The sequence below is a fragment of the Aythya ferina genome, assembly GCF_964211825.1.
Source record: "Aythya ferina genome assembly, chromosome: Z".
Classification (NCBI taxonomy): domain Eukaryota; kingdom Metazoa; phylum Chordata; class Aves; order Anseriformes; family Anatidae; genus Aythya; species Aythya ferina.
In genome coordinates this window covers 42,666,761-42,682,106 of record NC_140299.1, presented here as the reverse complement: position 1 = coordinate 42,682,106, position 15,346 = coordinate 42,666,761, and the positions used below count along the sequence as shown (strand labels likewise).

The 15,346-nt window shown below is 40.5% G+C and overlaps 1 protein-coding gene across 3 annotated transcripts in view; it reads left to right on the top strand.

Annotated features, from left to right (window-relative positions):
* The window catches only part of SLC28A3 (solute carrier family 28 member 3), a 43,366-nt gene extending 37,642 nt beyond the window's left edge, over positions 1 to 5,724 (top strand). Inside the window, exons 14-17 of one of the 3 annotated variants that reach the window (XM_084505138.1) lie at positions 582 to 663; positions 1,499 to 1,597; positions 3,352 to 3,475; positions 5,242 to 5,724. In XM_084505138.1, the coding sequence (XP_084361264.1) occupies positions 582 to 663; positions 1,499 to 1,597; positions 3,352 to 3,475; positions 5,242 to 5,356 (420 nt within the window). In that variant the 3' untranslated portion in view covers positions 5,357 to 5,724. The remainder of the gene's footprint in view (positions 1 to 581; positions 664 to 1,498; positions 1,598 to 3,351; positions 3,476 to 5,241) is intronic. The other 2 variants (XM_084505137.1, XM_084505139.1) reach the window with 2 other exon arrangements.
* Positions 5,725 to 15,346: the final 9,622 nt, after the last annotated feature.

The following is a 15,346-nucleotide window of genomic DNA, read 5'->3' as shown; positions in this document are numbered from 1 at the left end:
ACTGCTACTGGGCATTCCAAAATCATAAAGTCCCTCTGCCTGTTATCACATCAAAGCACCCACTCCAGAGGAGACACATTTCCCTTTTCTTTTTCCATGTACAGAGTGGAGCATGTACAGAGTAGCTGGGCACATGGAACCCTCTGCTTGTTCCAGGGACAAGGAAGTCAGGCAATGCATACTGAAACTTGAGGTTTGAACAGAGTTTTATAAAGGCAGACCAGCTATGAACTGCAAACTGAGTTAAAGTTCTGGCTCACACCCTGAAAAAACAATAGCTGAATTGCCACTAGTGAGGTAAGAAATTTTTTTGTCTTTAATTACTATTACTGAATTCAGGAAGGCACAGCAATATACATGAAAAATAAAACAGTCACACAGTCTGAGTCCTCAGGTAGGAAAGCCTGCACACCCTCAAGAGGAGAATGAGCTTACTTTGCTCAAAGCCACACACTCAGGTAGCAACCAAGCGAAACAAAGTGATTTCAGAATTCAGGGCACTGGGCCACAATGCCATGTTTTCAGACCTCTAAAACAATGGGTTGTCTCAGTTCACTCAGCCATGTGTGTTTGTTTTTCAGGTCCACTCTGAAATAATTGCCACCTATGCACTTTGTGGATTTGCCAACTTCGGCTCCCTGGGACTGATAATAGGAAGTCTGAGTAAGAACACCTCTCACAAATAATTTATTTAGCAAGCAAATTCCAAAGAAAACACCCAGAAGGACAGGTGAAGCTTTGCCTGTCTGAGCAGCTGCTTTGCCAAAGCTCAGCACCTAGCTGGGTATGGGAGGGCTCCACAGGGGATGCAGGCATTGGGGCACAGGTACTGGGAGATGGGCTGAGAGCAAGGGGAAGGGACCAAGCCCTGACCATAGGTCTTCCTGTCCATATCTCATGCTGCCAACTGTTGCAGCTATGGCAAATCTTGGGCTTTGGGGTAAGCAAACCATCTCTAATCTGAAAGATAAAATAAGCTATTTTCTCTAAAGATGTTACATGTATTTAAAAAAAAAAAAAAAAAAAAAAAAAAAAAAAAAACCTTTTTAGAACAAACTTTTTGGATCTCTAGAAAAATTGAAAAGTCATCTAAGTTTCTCAACAGACGGACAGAATTGGTGTCAGATCCCTTTACCCTGGGAGACCAGGTGGGTTCTGCAGTGCCAGCAGCAGTGCCAGGCAGTGTGGAAGAGCCACGAGGCCAGACCCCAGTGCCATGCCTGGGATTCATTTCTGAAAGCTGCTTAGAGCTGGCACAGACTTGTGAATTGACAAAACAAACATAAATTACTTTTTGGCACAAGCCATCTTAATGGAGCAAGCAAACCTTGCCATGAGGCTTTCAAATGCCCCACTAAAATGTCTCGTTTTCCATCCTTGTTTCTCATGGTTAGAGCTACAGGTTGGGGCTTTCCTCTCATGAAGGGAGAATTGTCAGGTTCATTTTCTTTACACCTATATGTATTTATGGCTTATACGCACTTTATTCTCTTCCTAGCAAGCCTTGCTCCCTCAAAAAGAAAGGAGATAGCCGGTGGTGCTTTCAGGGCTATGATTGCTGGAACTGTTGCCTGTTTCATGACAGCCTGTATTGCAGGTACTGTACTGTTTAGCATGTCATAGTGTGAGTGTCCACAGGGTGGCAGTGCATCTTTGTGATAAATGCAGCAGAGAAAATCCTGTTACATAAAACTAGTATTTTTGGTTTGGACACGATTAAAAGCCAATATTCTAAAAGTTGCTGAAAACTGGAATAGATATTAAAAATATGTTGTTTCTTCCTTTCTATCTTTTTTGTTCGTCTATGTATAACACCTGTCATGCAAAAAAGAGATAATTGCAAGTTATAGATGAGACACCTCATACACACCACTGGCTACAGAAATATTGAAGTAATTACAGAGCAAAAATAGAGCAGTAAAATGAAAATAGAATGCAAGAGAGAAGGAGTGAGGTGGAAAAGGAACAGCTTTTGGCCTTAGTGATGAAAGGAAATTTTGTGCTGACAGTATTCCCACAGTGCATTTAAGTTAATGAAACCATCTTAAGGTGGAACTCAGCAGCATATCCGTGTTTTCAAAGTCTCACCTTCAAGCTGAATGAAGAAGTACAAGGAAACAGCCATTTTAAGGAGGAAATTAAAATGAACATACTAGAAGTCATCCAGGAGATATGCCCAGATATGATTCAGCAGGCAAAATTTATCCCCAGTATTTAACTTTCCCAGCTTTCTTTTTGAAGCACGTGATATGCAGAATTGTATGGCAAAAGTTCAAGCACTGATATTCCTTCAGTGAAGAATGAACTTGGTACTTTATGTAGCTGAAAAAAATGTGTCTGTATGAACCCCAGCTTCCCTATCAATTTGTGTTCACTGCAGCAACAAAAACATACATGTTGTAATGATAATCCTGCACTATTTTCTCAAGGTTATAGATCTAGCACACTTGAAAGTTTATTAGTAACACAACCCTCCATAATATTTTAATGCATGACACCATTCTGTATAACTGAAGAATCAGGAAGTCTTCCTAAAAGGTATCATTTCACAACATTGGTCTTAAGAATAAAATCATGAAGAGCCACTGGGAAATCTTTACAAAACAATAAAATTTGCCATGGAAAGACAATCACATTCCACCCACTCCTGGCATGGTAAATCCTTTCATCTTACCCAGAAGAAGTTACAAGAGCAAAGCAATCTACTAAAAATCTACTATCACATTTAAGATCCAAACATATTTAAAATGTGGCCAAATTTGCCAACACTAAGTACAAGAAGAACCTGTCATTTTCATGTGTTTGTGTCTCCATCCCTATAACAAATAGTGATATTAGAATTTGTAGGAGATTTTGGAGAACATCTAGGGAAAGAGAGATAAGACCTTAACTATATCCATTTAAAACAGAAGAAAAGTTCATGTGTTTACTTGCACTACTATAAATGTACCATAGTTCCATCTTACTTATTGAAGGCATAGTGGCCCAGAAGTGAGAAAGGCATTAGCATACCTTTTTAGAAGCATTAAAAGAGGTAAGAAGTCAAAATTGTAAGAGTGTAGTAGATTTATTACCACAATTTAATTTCTATAGGAAAAAAAAAAAAAAAAGTGATAATTCCTTAATCCAATTCTATAAAATGATTCAGATTTTTTTTTAAAAAGCCCACATTTCAAGGGTTTTAATTTTGTACCATTTAACAGAACCATCTCAGAGGGTGATGGGTGATTTCAAATTTCAACCCAAAATTAAACATTTTCAGAATGTTTAATCCAACCTTGCCCCAGCAACTGATATCCGAAACCTTATCTTATTCACTGCTCATTAGAAAAATTGTTACTTACTCCACAGGAATGCTGACTGTCCCTGCTGTGGACGTTCACTGCCACATTTTATTACCAAATGCTTTCAATTCCACAAGTTTCCCTGCCAACAGCACAGAAGTAGTCAAATGCTGCCAGCAGCTCTTCACCAGGTAATGAGTGTCCTGAGTCCCACAAGCATGGCAGGCAGTGCTGCAGGTGGTTGTCAGCCCTGCTCCTGTCCTGTACCACTGCCCCCTGCCAATACCCCCCTTCCATTCCCATCTCCCAGCCACGAGCCCTGTGGGGCTGGGAAAAAGGGGGGCAGAGGAGTTGAGACCCCTCTGTCCCACTGCCAAGGGGAGGTAATGAGGAACTCTTTCCCTTTTTCAGCCTAATTCTAAAAGCCTTTTTTTTTTTTTTTTTTAATCTCTAGCAGGTATTTTCTGTGACCTTACACCTTTTAAAGAGAGAAATATTTTAATGCTGTTAGAAAAGTTTTCGTTTTCTTTGGCATTTCTGTTACGTGGAAAATGCAAACAGAACCAACTGAGAACTCAAAATATCTTTCTCCAAATCTGCTAAATCCAGCTAAAGCTAGTAACAATGGTGACTGTTTATGCAGAAAACTTCATACACATTTGAAGTAGGAAAATACTCAAATTTGATAATTGTCTATCCAGATATATGGAGAAGAAAGAAATAAGAGTGTTAAATAAGGAATACATTCAAACATACTTTACACTGTCTGACAAAGAAGCAAATGTCTGTGTGTTTAGTTTATGGCAAGAACCTTTTAAATTTCTGGTGATATGTGTTTGTTTGTTTGTTTTCCACAAATAACTGCTTTAGAAAAAATATATTTGATCTCTTTTCCATTCTACTGAAAATCAAAGTATTTCATCCTTCATTTCACATTTTTTGAGCAAAGACAATGCACTAAGATTTAACATTTATCTACGATAAAAATGTATAATGTAAACATGATAGTGATGTTGATGCAATCTAGCCTACAAGAATTCTCTAAACAAAATCTTCCAATGGGGCAATTTCACTAGATCTTCCTCACTACCCACAGTGGCAACTTTAAATTCCTTATAATGTTAAATACAATAGGAATCAAAATTACAATTCTAACTGCAGGTGGTATTTTTCCTGTATTATTTTTTTGAAACAGATTTCTTCCTTCACATAAAATGTAGCTTTGAATATAGGTATATACAATATTAGGGTGCCCTTATTTCTGTGGAAACATTTTAGATTTCAAATATTCATAAAAAGTCAATTAACAAAAATTGTTCATATTGGTATCAATATTACCACCTTATGTCTGAACATCAGCACATGCCTATCATAGCAAGGAAATGTATATTCTTGCAACTTGATGTTTCAAATGAGTTTAACTTAACATATACTACAGTGACACAAACTTTTCTGCAGAGTGAACATCATGCATGATACTGGGTACATACCTTCATTCAGGTTTCTTCATTCTTTTTTCCAATCTTCTGGAAAAAGATTCACCCTTTTTTCCAATCATCCAGACTTTTTCTCATCACACACATTTTAACATTTCCAGGGTACAATGAAGATTATAGCTTGCTCTGCTTTCACCAGAATCAGTGTCGAGCAAATGCTTTGAAAATACAAAAATCTTGAGTAGTGAAATGAAGCCCTCAATCATTTCAGTTATCTAGGAAGATACACCTGAGGCACAAGGACTTCACACAGAAAACCAAATATCAGTCCAGTAAAATCAGAGAACACTTGGTGATGCCATTTGGCTGGCGTTCATAAAGGTGTCTCTAAGTTTCACTTCTCATGATAGTTTTAACGCATTTACAGTTGCTTTGGAAAAAATGTTATGTTCTTATGTATATACCCACAGACAAAAGAGAAAAGGAGTAAATCTGTTTTCTGCTTTTCCCTTTCTTTCCAGTGCAAACAATACTCAAGAGAGCTTCCTTGGAGGAACCTACAGCTTGAGTTCCTGGCAACGATGTTGTGAAATACTGAATCAACCTGCTTTTAATTGCACTTGGATTAAACCTTGACATGGGATGGGATAAATCATAATAAACATAAAACATAACAGCTTTGTTTCTTGACAGAAAGGCAATTAAAAACTTCCTTTTCCACAACAAGTACAAAAAAAAACAACTGACCTTTGTTTCTTGTCTCTTGCTATTCCCATGACGTGTATGGAATTCAAACTGAAACTGGGATAAAAGCAAGAGACCTCTTGCTGCAGATCTCTTCTCCTGTTAGAGATCAGAAGAGACGGAGAAAATTTCTGAACCTGCATCTTCTGCTTTCATTTTCACCTTGAAACAGATGAATCCGTAGGATAAAACCACTCTAGGCAAGAAGGAAATCAGACTCAGGATTTGACTTCCAATTACAGAAAGTTTTGAAGTGGAAATAATGTTTAGAATTGCCATCCTACTAGTATTTCTGCTCTTTTTGATACCTAAGAAACGATTTTACAGCACCAAGATAAATGACTGTTCTCAGAAATCTCTGTATATTTCTTCTGGTAACTATGGCTACATGTGAACTGAGCTGCTAACATGCAGTGAACCTCACCACCTTGGTCACCAAAGTACACAGATCAGGGACTGGAGCCTCCATGTGCTCTAGTCCCCCTCTTTCCACACTTAGGCAGAGAGAAGAACTAATGCATACCCAGAGGGTAGGAGGTATCCACTCTGTACCAGGATTCAGGGTGTCGGTCCCTGTTGAGAGGTAACTCATCAGAATCAAAACATCCAAATTCAAAGGAAAGTTTCCCATGTCAACTCATCTCAGTCTTTGTTGCTAACAATTCTGAAGGTTGATCCTAGAGCCACCAAGTGGGTACTTGTCGTGGTTCCGGTCGAGTGGGCAGCCGAGCTCCACCACAGCCGCTCTCTCACTCCCCCTCCTCAAAGAGAAATGGGGAGAAAATATGTGAAAAGGGCTCAAGGGTTGAGATAAGGACAAGAAAATCACACAATAATTATTGTAATGGGCAAAACAGACTCAGCATAAGAAGATAGTAAGATTTATTGCTCATTACTAACAAGCTAGAGAAGTGAGAAACAAAGGAAAGAAACCAAAAGCACCTTCCCCCCCATCCACCCTCTTCCACCTCCTCCCCGCGAGCGGCGCAGGGGAACGGGGGAATGGGGGTTATGGTCAGTCTACAGCACTTCTTCTCTGCCGCTCCTTCTTGGTCACTCTCGTCCCCTGTGCTGTGGGGTCCCACCCACGGGATGCAGTCCTTGATGAACTGATCCAGCGTGGGCTTCCCACAGGCAGCAGCTCTTCCAGAACTGCTCCAGATATGGGTCCGTACCACGGGGTCCATCCCTCAGAAGAAAACTGCTCCAACCTGGCTCCCCCACGGGCAGCAGCTCCTGCCAGGTCACCTGCTCCACCGTGGTCTCCTCCACGGGCTGCAGCGTGGAACCCTGCTCCACCGTGGTACTCCATGGTCTGCAGGGGGACATCCTGCTTCACCATGGTCCTCACCACAGGCCACAGGGGACTTCTGCTCCGGCACCTGGAGCACCTCTCCCCCTCCTTCTGCATTGACCTTGGCGCCTGCAAGGCACCTCACTCCTCTCACTCTCCCAGCTGCTGTGTGGCACAGCATTTTTTCCCCTGTCTTAAATATGCTCTCACAGAGGCGCAAAACAACATCGCTTATTGGCTCAGCTCTGGAAAACAATGGGGCCCTTCCCAAACATGGGGCAGCTTCTAGATCTTTCTCACAGAAACCACCCCTATAGCCCCCTGCTACCAAAACCTTGCCACATAAACCCACTACAGTACTCACTGCAGTATTCCTACCGGGAACAACAGAGCTGCGCTGCTAACTGAACGTGGCTAAAATCTGGTCAGAATCTGACTGCTCCCTGTGAAAGCAACATTTGTGGATCATGAATACCAGACCATGAATAGGAGGATGTCCTATCAAACAAAATAAGTCTGTTGAACAGTGTCTTATTTTTTGTCATCCAGTTACATTATCTACAACAGGGTGGAGAATACAGGTTTGTTTCCAAATCTCAGTAAGATAGGTCCTGCAACAAATTGCATAATAGAACAGCTGTTTTAATAATATAGGGAAACAAACAAACAGGTAGAGTAAATCATACACTGAGAATCCTGGTTTCATACAGCACTGGATGGACCCAGGTGAGTTTTCCCATAGCAGGCTGCATGGTTCCCATCCATGGAGAGATTCACCTGGGGTCTTTATGTAAGATTTACACATTATGTTCCTTATTACTATTATAATTATTATGATAGAACATAAGATTTACTTGGTATATCCCTCGTTTTTTTGTTCTGTCTTCAAACAGCTGAACTACCCTCTTCACTTCTCTCCATGCAGAACACTGTGTTTTTGTGTGCAAATATCATTAAAAAAAATAAAATAAATAAAAAATAGCTATATGTAGGTAAAAAAAATAGGTTTTGAATTTTCATAATAAATTAATGTGTTTTGGGGATCCATCTGATGAATGAAGTGTTAATTGGTCCCACATGAAGAAATTCCATTAAGAAGGAAAGTCTGTTAATTTTTTAAGCTGTAATCCTTTCATGGACTTCAAATCTGAAAAGTTTTATGTAGATTGTTTTGCAAAATATTGTGATATGTATTGCTATCCCATAACATTGTTAGTGACAAAGGCTTGAAAAAAAAAAGCTAAGAACTAAAGTACAGGAATGTCAGAAAGTCCTGACATACACTCCAGAGTAAAACTGGTATAGATTAAGACAAACCAATCTATTCTGACAAAACAATAACTACTTTCTCATCCTTCCATTAATTACTGCAGTCTGTTCTGAGAAAACCAGACTAATAAACTTAGACATCTGCCAATATAGCTATTTTCAGTAGGCATTTGTTTGGATTTATCATTAAAGATGTTTGTTTCCTGTAAAACTTGTTTTATTAATTTAATCATCCAAAAATTATAAATGCCAATGCAACTACTTCTAAATTTTAATACAGGTTTCATATTGTTAGATGTTTTTCTTTGGCTTCGTTAGGAGACTGCACAACAACTTCATTTTTCAATGCTTTTATAGAAAATTTCCAGTCCTGATTATTGCAGATTATGCTCAAATATTTGATAAAAGCCTGTCGTAAAGAAACCACATGGTTTTGGTCCTCTTTTAATGAACATCATTAATATAGCAGGGCACAGCTTTCAAATCAGTTTAGAGCTATCTGATGTGAAATACAGAAATATATTCTTTCAGGAGAAATCAATCAGAAATATTAACTCTCACTGTTGGGCAGAATTCCCCCCTGTTTATGAGACATCACTGGCAGTCTCCCGCCTTGCTTCTCCCCAGCATGCTCTGTTTCATATTAGCCTTTTGAAATAGCTGCTCTTCCTATTCTTGGAACTGTAAGCTGTTTAAAAGGGGTTCTCTCAGGAGTAAAGGTGACCATGCATGAAATTCTAAAAAAGTCTCTCATGGCTTGGGGCATCAGCCTTCCTACTACAGGACAGATGTGGTGTGTTTCTGTTCTTTTTTATGACTCGTCTGTAGTAGCATTACATGGGAGGTAATTTCAGCAGTAGATATGTGACATTGCTCTACCTACATCTGGTCAAACAGATTGCCTACTTGTTTTGATGATGGCTTAGTCAGAAGAAGATACAGATGGCATATTGCATCCTAAATGCAGCAAAGGAAGCAGAGAGAGCAGAGAAGGACTCCCAAGCACCACCAGGCTTTCAGGTGGCTATTTTCCCTCTATCCTTGTGATGGTGTAGGAATTCAGCCTCTCTCATCACAAAAAGAGAGCTATACATTTCACTGGTTCTGGGTTAACCTGACACCTTGGACCCTGGGCTATCAGTGCCCAGGAATATATTTCCAACAACAAAATCTGCTAGCACTGTATGCTTGTATAGATACAAAGACCTTCATGAACTTTCAGGAAACGTTAGATTAAGCAATGCACAGAGCCTATGTAGTGGCATGCCTGTTTCAAAAGTCTTGCAGAAAAAGGAGAGCTTAGCTTGCTTTGCGGTTACTCACAAGGCAGCATACAATTCCCTGTAGCTAATGCAGATGACAAGCCAAAGAAGCAGAGGTGATGTGACTCAATCTGTCTTTCTCAGAAGCTCCCCACTGGATGTCACTGTGTATCCAAAAGCCTTTGTACAGAACTTTGTACTGAAGCATTCACAGGGTGTTAGCTAGTCACTAAAAATTACAGGTAATAATTCCAGGAAATGTTTTATGCAGTTCAGTGTGCAGTAATTCTGGGAAACACCATGTAGCCATTAAAATGCTCAGAGCATGTACAATCAAAGAAAGCTTATTTATTAAAAGACAAGTTTTCCCTGGCCTTAAACTAGGAAAGCATTGAAATATGTAAATGGGGCAAGGCTGCTGTGGAACAGGAGTATTTCTATCTTCATTGTTTGAAAGGCTGTTGGGAAAAACAAGAACCGTTTTAGAAACAAAAGCTTTCTCAAACTCTAACGTCACAACAGCACTTGCAACCTACATGTGTTTGTGAACATGTGAATAATTGTGTCAAAGAGGCAAATCACAGGGCAGCAAACAATGGAAACTAGCAAGTGTTCTCCAGAGGAGGTCCAGCATTATCACCACCTCTTTCTGAGAAAAGGTAGGAGTGGAGAAAAAGAAGTTTCATAAAGAGGCAGAATATTAATTCTAGATCTTTTTTTTTCAGCAGAATGAGTGCACCCTCAGCAAGTTTGTGGATGACACCGATAGTCTAGCTAGATAGACCAGAGTATCTAGCTGACAGTCTGGAAGGAAAGTACAGACTGGGTGATGGATGGATTGAGTGCAACCCTGCAGAGAAGGATTTGGAAGTGCTGGTGGTTGAAAAACTCTGCTTCAGCTGACAGTGAATGAATGCAGCCCAAAAAGCCAGTTGTATCCTGGGCTGCATCAAAAGACGTGTAGCTAGCAGGCTGAGGGAGGTGATTGTCCTCATCTCTTCCATTCTCATGAGACCAGCTGTGTAGTGCTGCATTCAGTGCTGGGGCCCCAGCATAAGAAAGACATGGACCTGCTGGAATGAGTTCGTCGTAGGTCCAGGAAGGTGATCAGAGGGCTGGAGCTGTTCTCCTATGAAGACAGGCTGAGGGAGTTGGGGTTGTTCAGCCCGAAGAAGAGAAGGCTCTGGCAGCCTTCCAGTACCTAAAGGTCTTAAAGCAGCCTTCCAGTACCTAAAGGGGACCTACACGAAAGCTGGGGAGGGACTCTTCATCAGGATGTGTATTGACAGGATAAGAGGTAATGGTTTTAATACAAAAGAGGGTAGATTCAGATTAGATGTGATCTATGAGGGTGACAAAGCACTGGCACAGGCTGCCCAGAGAGGTTTTTGGTGTCCCATCCCTGGGGGTGTTCAAGGCCAGGCTGGATGGGGCTTTGGGCAGCCTGGTCCGGTGGGAAGTGTCCCCTGTCCATGGCAGGGGGATGGAACTGGGTGATCTTTAAGGTTCCTTCCAACCCAAACCACTCTGTGATTCTATGAAAGAGAATTTGCTATACAGATTAGACTGCTTCCCACTAAGTAGAGGTATAAATCCATGGTTCCCACATTTTGGGAATGGATCACCTCCAAATCTGGCACAGACACAGGTAACTTTAAAACCAAATAAGCAAGATGTAGTGTTTAGCACGTGCATGTAGCCAGTGGCAACTCTGAACCTTAGCCCCATCAGCAATGTTAGAAGACAAACCCATGTCCAAGGCAAGAGGAGCTCCCTACTCTGGCATGGGCAGCACAGAACCCTCCCTACCTGGCAGCTGGCGGCACATGTGGGTGTGCTTAGGAGAAGCTGGAGTGAGGCCCCAGCCTCACAGAGGGTTTGGGAGAACTGTTAATCCATGTAGCACTGCTCCTGCTTTGCAAGCAGATGCACGGAATAAATAAGCCTGCTAGCATTCTCAGCTGTTACCCGATATCAAACATAAAAACAAATGGCAGATTACAAATCCTTAACATTTGAGATGCTGACTCAAATTCTTCTCTCATTTATATCAGTCTAAGCTTGGGGGATCTTCTCTGAAATTTGCTATACATTTATACCAATGTAAACAAGGCAATAATTTGCTTCCTAGGATTTGATTCTGATTTCAAGCTAGTTTCAAAGTTGTATCCGTTCACAGGCTGATGGAAGCACTTCAATTATGACAGCATTGTGATAGTGATCAGTGCATCTGTACCCATGTTTCTGTTTGCTTCATGGAGCTCTGATTCTGAAACCTGAGAAAATTCAGGAAAACAAACTGGGGAAAACCTTCTTACTCTTTAGTTCAAAACTACTTCATGATCAACTTACAGAAAAAAAAAAAAAAAAAAAAAAAGAAAGAAAAAGAAAATCAAAACATTTTCTCGTTGCTATGGCATAGGGATTCACTATAGCAACCAGTGTACTAGCTCAAAAGGCATTGATCAGAATGGATGGGTTGCCATAGTGAAAACAGATATTTTCTTTTTGTTATATTCATTACTGCCTTTGGTTTCAGGTGGCTAAAAATGTCAGGGAGGGTTGAGAACCCTTCACGAGATTGCTGTATGTTCCCTGGTGGCAAGTGAGGGCTGGAGTTCAGGACCAGGTTGGTCCAGGCGAAATGAGAAAATCTTGTGCATTTTCTTGCATAAACTTGCCTCTTGCCAGGGTTAACTCTATTTAAGAAATATTATACCTGTGTCCTGTTGCTTGTTTTCTAAATCCTAGGAAAGTGTTCCTACCTCAGCAGCGTAAAAACATCTGGAGTCTCCCTGATAGGGAGAACAGACCTGTGCTTAGGGGAATAAATGTGGATTTGTGTCCAGCTGCCAGTTCTGCCACAAGCCCCACGTGTCCTAGGGAAAGTTTCCCAACTCTGTGATGTCTCTGCTCCTGATCTGCAAAATGAAACAGCAGCCTCGGGCTGTTCTTAGCAAACACTACAGGAAAAATGGTCAGATAGCAGAAAAGGGAGAGCAGAACCTTTGCAGCTGTGGGACAACACACCCAGGATCTCTCTACAGTGTTTCTGTACTGGAAACTATACACTACTTGACTGGTTTCTGTTAGAGGTTCTTACATACGGATCGAAACAATTACAACTCTAACAATCTGATGCTTTTCCTAAACAGAACTGCTCCAGTTAAAGTAAATGAGGAAGACTGTGGATAAGTCCACACTAATGTCATTTTCCCCTTCTAAAGAAATGTTAAAGCTCATATAGCAGGAATGCAAACAAATTGGTGCCCATACCAACTGACTGTTCTTACATCTCACTGTGCTAGCTAACATCCCTAGCTGCTTTATTATATCTATAATCCCCATTATTCCAAGTATCTGTAAGTGCTGACCTGAATTTTCCTAAAAAACTCCCACTGGACAGTAATTCATTCTAATTGGCTATTTTACACTAACTATTATACATGAAAAACTCAAAAGCCTCTTTTTATCTTGAGTGATTTATATGTTTCATGTACTTCCCCATGAATTAAGAAGAATTTGTCAATGCAGTTAAACACTATTCTTGTGAACAACTCAAGCTGGGGTCAAATGAGGTACTCTCTGTACTATATATGTACCTCATGTAACTCACTGCATATCTGGCTTAACCTGAAATCACCTAGGAAAACTTGCAGAACTGCCTGAGAGCAAAACCAGCACTATCAGCTTTCTCCTTGTGCTAACTTAGCTACTAAGATAAAACCATGGCAGAGCCCAGACTGAGATTTCAGGTCAAACTGCTTACATGTTCATCCAGCTATTTTGTATTGCCAAGCCTCTTGCTTCTTTCCTTTCATTCTTTCTTCTCTGACTTCTCCATGGCTTTACAATAATGCCTTTCACCTAGTGCTTTGTGCACCTGCTGGTTTTACTCCTGGTCACCTTTCTTTTTTTTTCCACCAACACCACAGAGGACACTTGAATTTTTCACTTCTCGTATCACTAGGTGGCAGAAAGCAATCAGTGAAAGCCCTTCACAAAAACAAAACAAAACAAAAACCACCCACCATGTGAGAGTACAAGTATCTAGCATTTTCATTTGGACATACAGGGTGCAATTGTTGGTTCTTGCTCAAAATGGCAGAATAAATATTTTTATTAGCTGAACTTCATTTTGGGTAATATAAAAATATGGTGCATTTTGGCTGAGGTAGTTTGTTTTTAGGAGGCCACTGCAGGCACCTTGAATAGCTCTCTGAAAATTATCTTTTCCTAAAATGCTGCTTGCTGATCCCCTCAAATCTCTTGCTACCTTTGTAGTTGTGGTGGAAGGTGTTAATGACTGTTGATAGTAACCTTAATGAAAGTAGCAGAATGAATTACAGAATAAGTGAATAAATAGATGCTCCTAAAACTGGCTACTGATGACATTGTGGGGAGGTTAGTTGTGCACCCTTCTCCAATATCCCCATGCTACTTAGCTGCAGAAAATATGGAGGCTAAAGATTTCTGTCTACACGGCTCATGTGTAACCCAGAATAGTAGTACCAGTAACTCTACCACCAGCCCTGCTCCTTTGCCACCAGCCTAGCTCTCAGCATGTCATCTGCCTTGGGACTTGCTGAACTGTTCTCATAAGAAGGCTTTTCACACACTCCATGAGGTGGAGTTTTCCTTAGATGCAGTGTAGGGGTCAGGAGGAACAGAAGGAGTCAGCTCACTGCTGTGAGGTGGGTTAAGGAAGAAAGGCATGAACACAGTAAGTATGCTGCATGACTAGTGGACCTAGAAAATGGTGCCCTTTGAAAGGAGAGGGTAATGATGTACTGTGGAGAAAGCAATGACAAGATGTGTTCTTATGAGATGTAACTCAAGTGAACGGCTGCTTCTGGAGTGCCATTGCTTGAAACGCCTGGCACATTCTTATTTACAGGGAAGAAGGAAGCACAAAGAGCCTTCCTTGCCTTCCAGAGATACTAGAACCACTACTCAAGAGCTTAAAACTCACTGCTAAATACGGCAAAGTAAACCACTTTGTGGAAGAGTAGCCTGCTCGCAGTGAGTTGCAAGAGCTTGTACAGCATTTAAGAGTCTCCTTAAAAGAAACTAGATGGGTATAGTCTTCTCACAATCCACATCAGGAGGGTCTCTCCATTACTTTCACTCCAATTGAGAAATGTTTCATCAAAAAATATGAGACAGCAAAGCACTTGTTTCTTACTTTGGGCTGTTCTCATCTCAGCCTTCAGAAACCTCAACTGAACCCTTCACAGAACACTCCTGAAAAAAATGAAAGGCTCAAACACAGAAACAGCATGCTGTTGAGAAAAACTCAATTAGTTTTTGGCTTTCTTACATCAGCTTATCTTCATCTACAGGCATTCTGTAAAATCTATAGTGTATGTTTATCAACACCATTAACTAAAGTCCTGTAGGGGCAGAAGGAAGTTCTTACCAGTGATGCCCTGCTTCAAAAAGGTTCTCTTTTCAGGAACATTTCTCATAAAAGCATCTCCACTTCAGCATGAAAGGCAGTATATTCTCCGCAGGTGCTTTCAGGTGGTTCCAAAAAGTGTTTTACGTCCTTCACACTTTAGCTTCCTGTTTCCACTGAAAAAAAGTTGCTAAATAAAGTTGTGAAGTAAAGACAAAAAGGAAAACAACATATTATTGGTGTAAGTCACTATAACATTTTCTCCATATTCCTTTATTTCCAGGGTTACACAAGACAAAATAATTATACTTTTCCCTTCTGTGAAGTTTGCAGCCTAAATTTCCTTCAAAATATTAGCACCAAATGGAAGTGTTTTCTTCTCCCCGTTTGAGTCTATCTGAACAACTACAAAAATATAAGTCTTTAATTAGTCACCAATATTCTGTCTATAGAAATGTTCATTCTTTGTCAGTTCTGGGAGGGTTCGGTAAACACTAAACAGTGGAGAACTTGTTACTGCATTAGAAGTCACCCTCATCCATTTCTTACTCTAAACAGTCCCTAAAATAGCAACAGGAAAGTGCTTTCAGCTACATCTAGATTTGTTTCTTTTCTAAGACAATGTCTTTGGTCTCTACAAACATTTTCAATAATCCTAC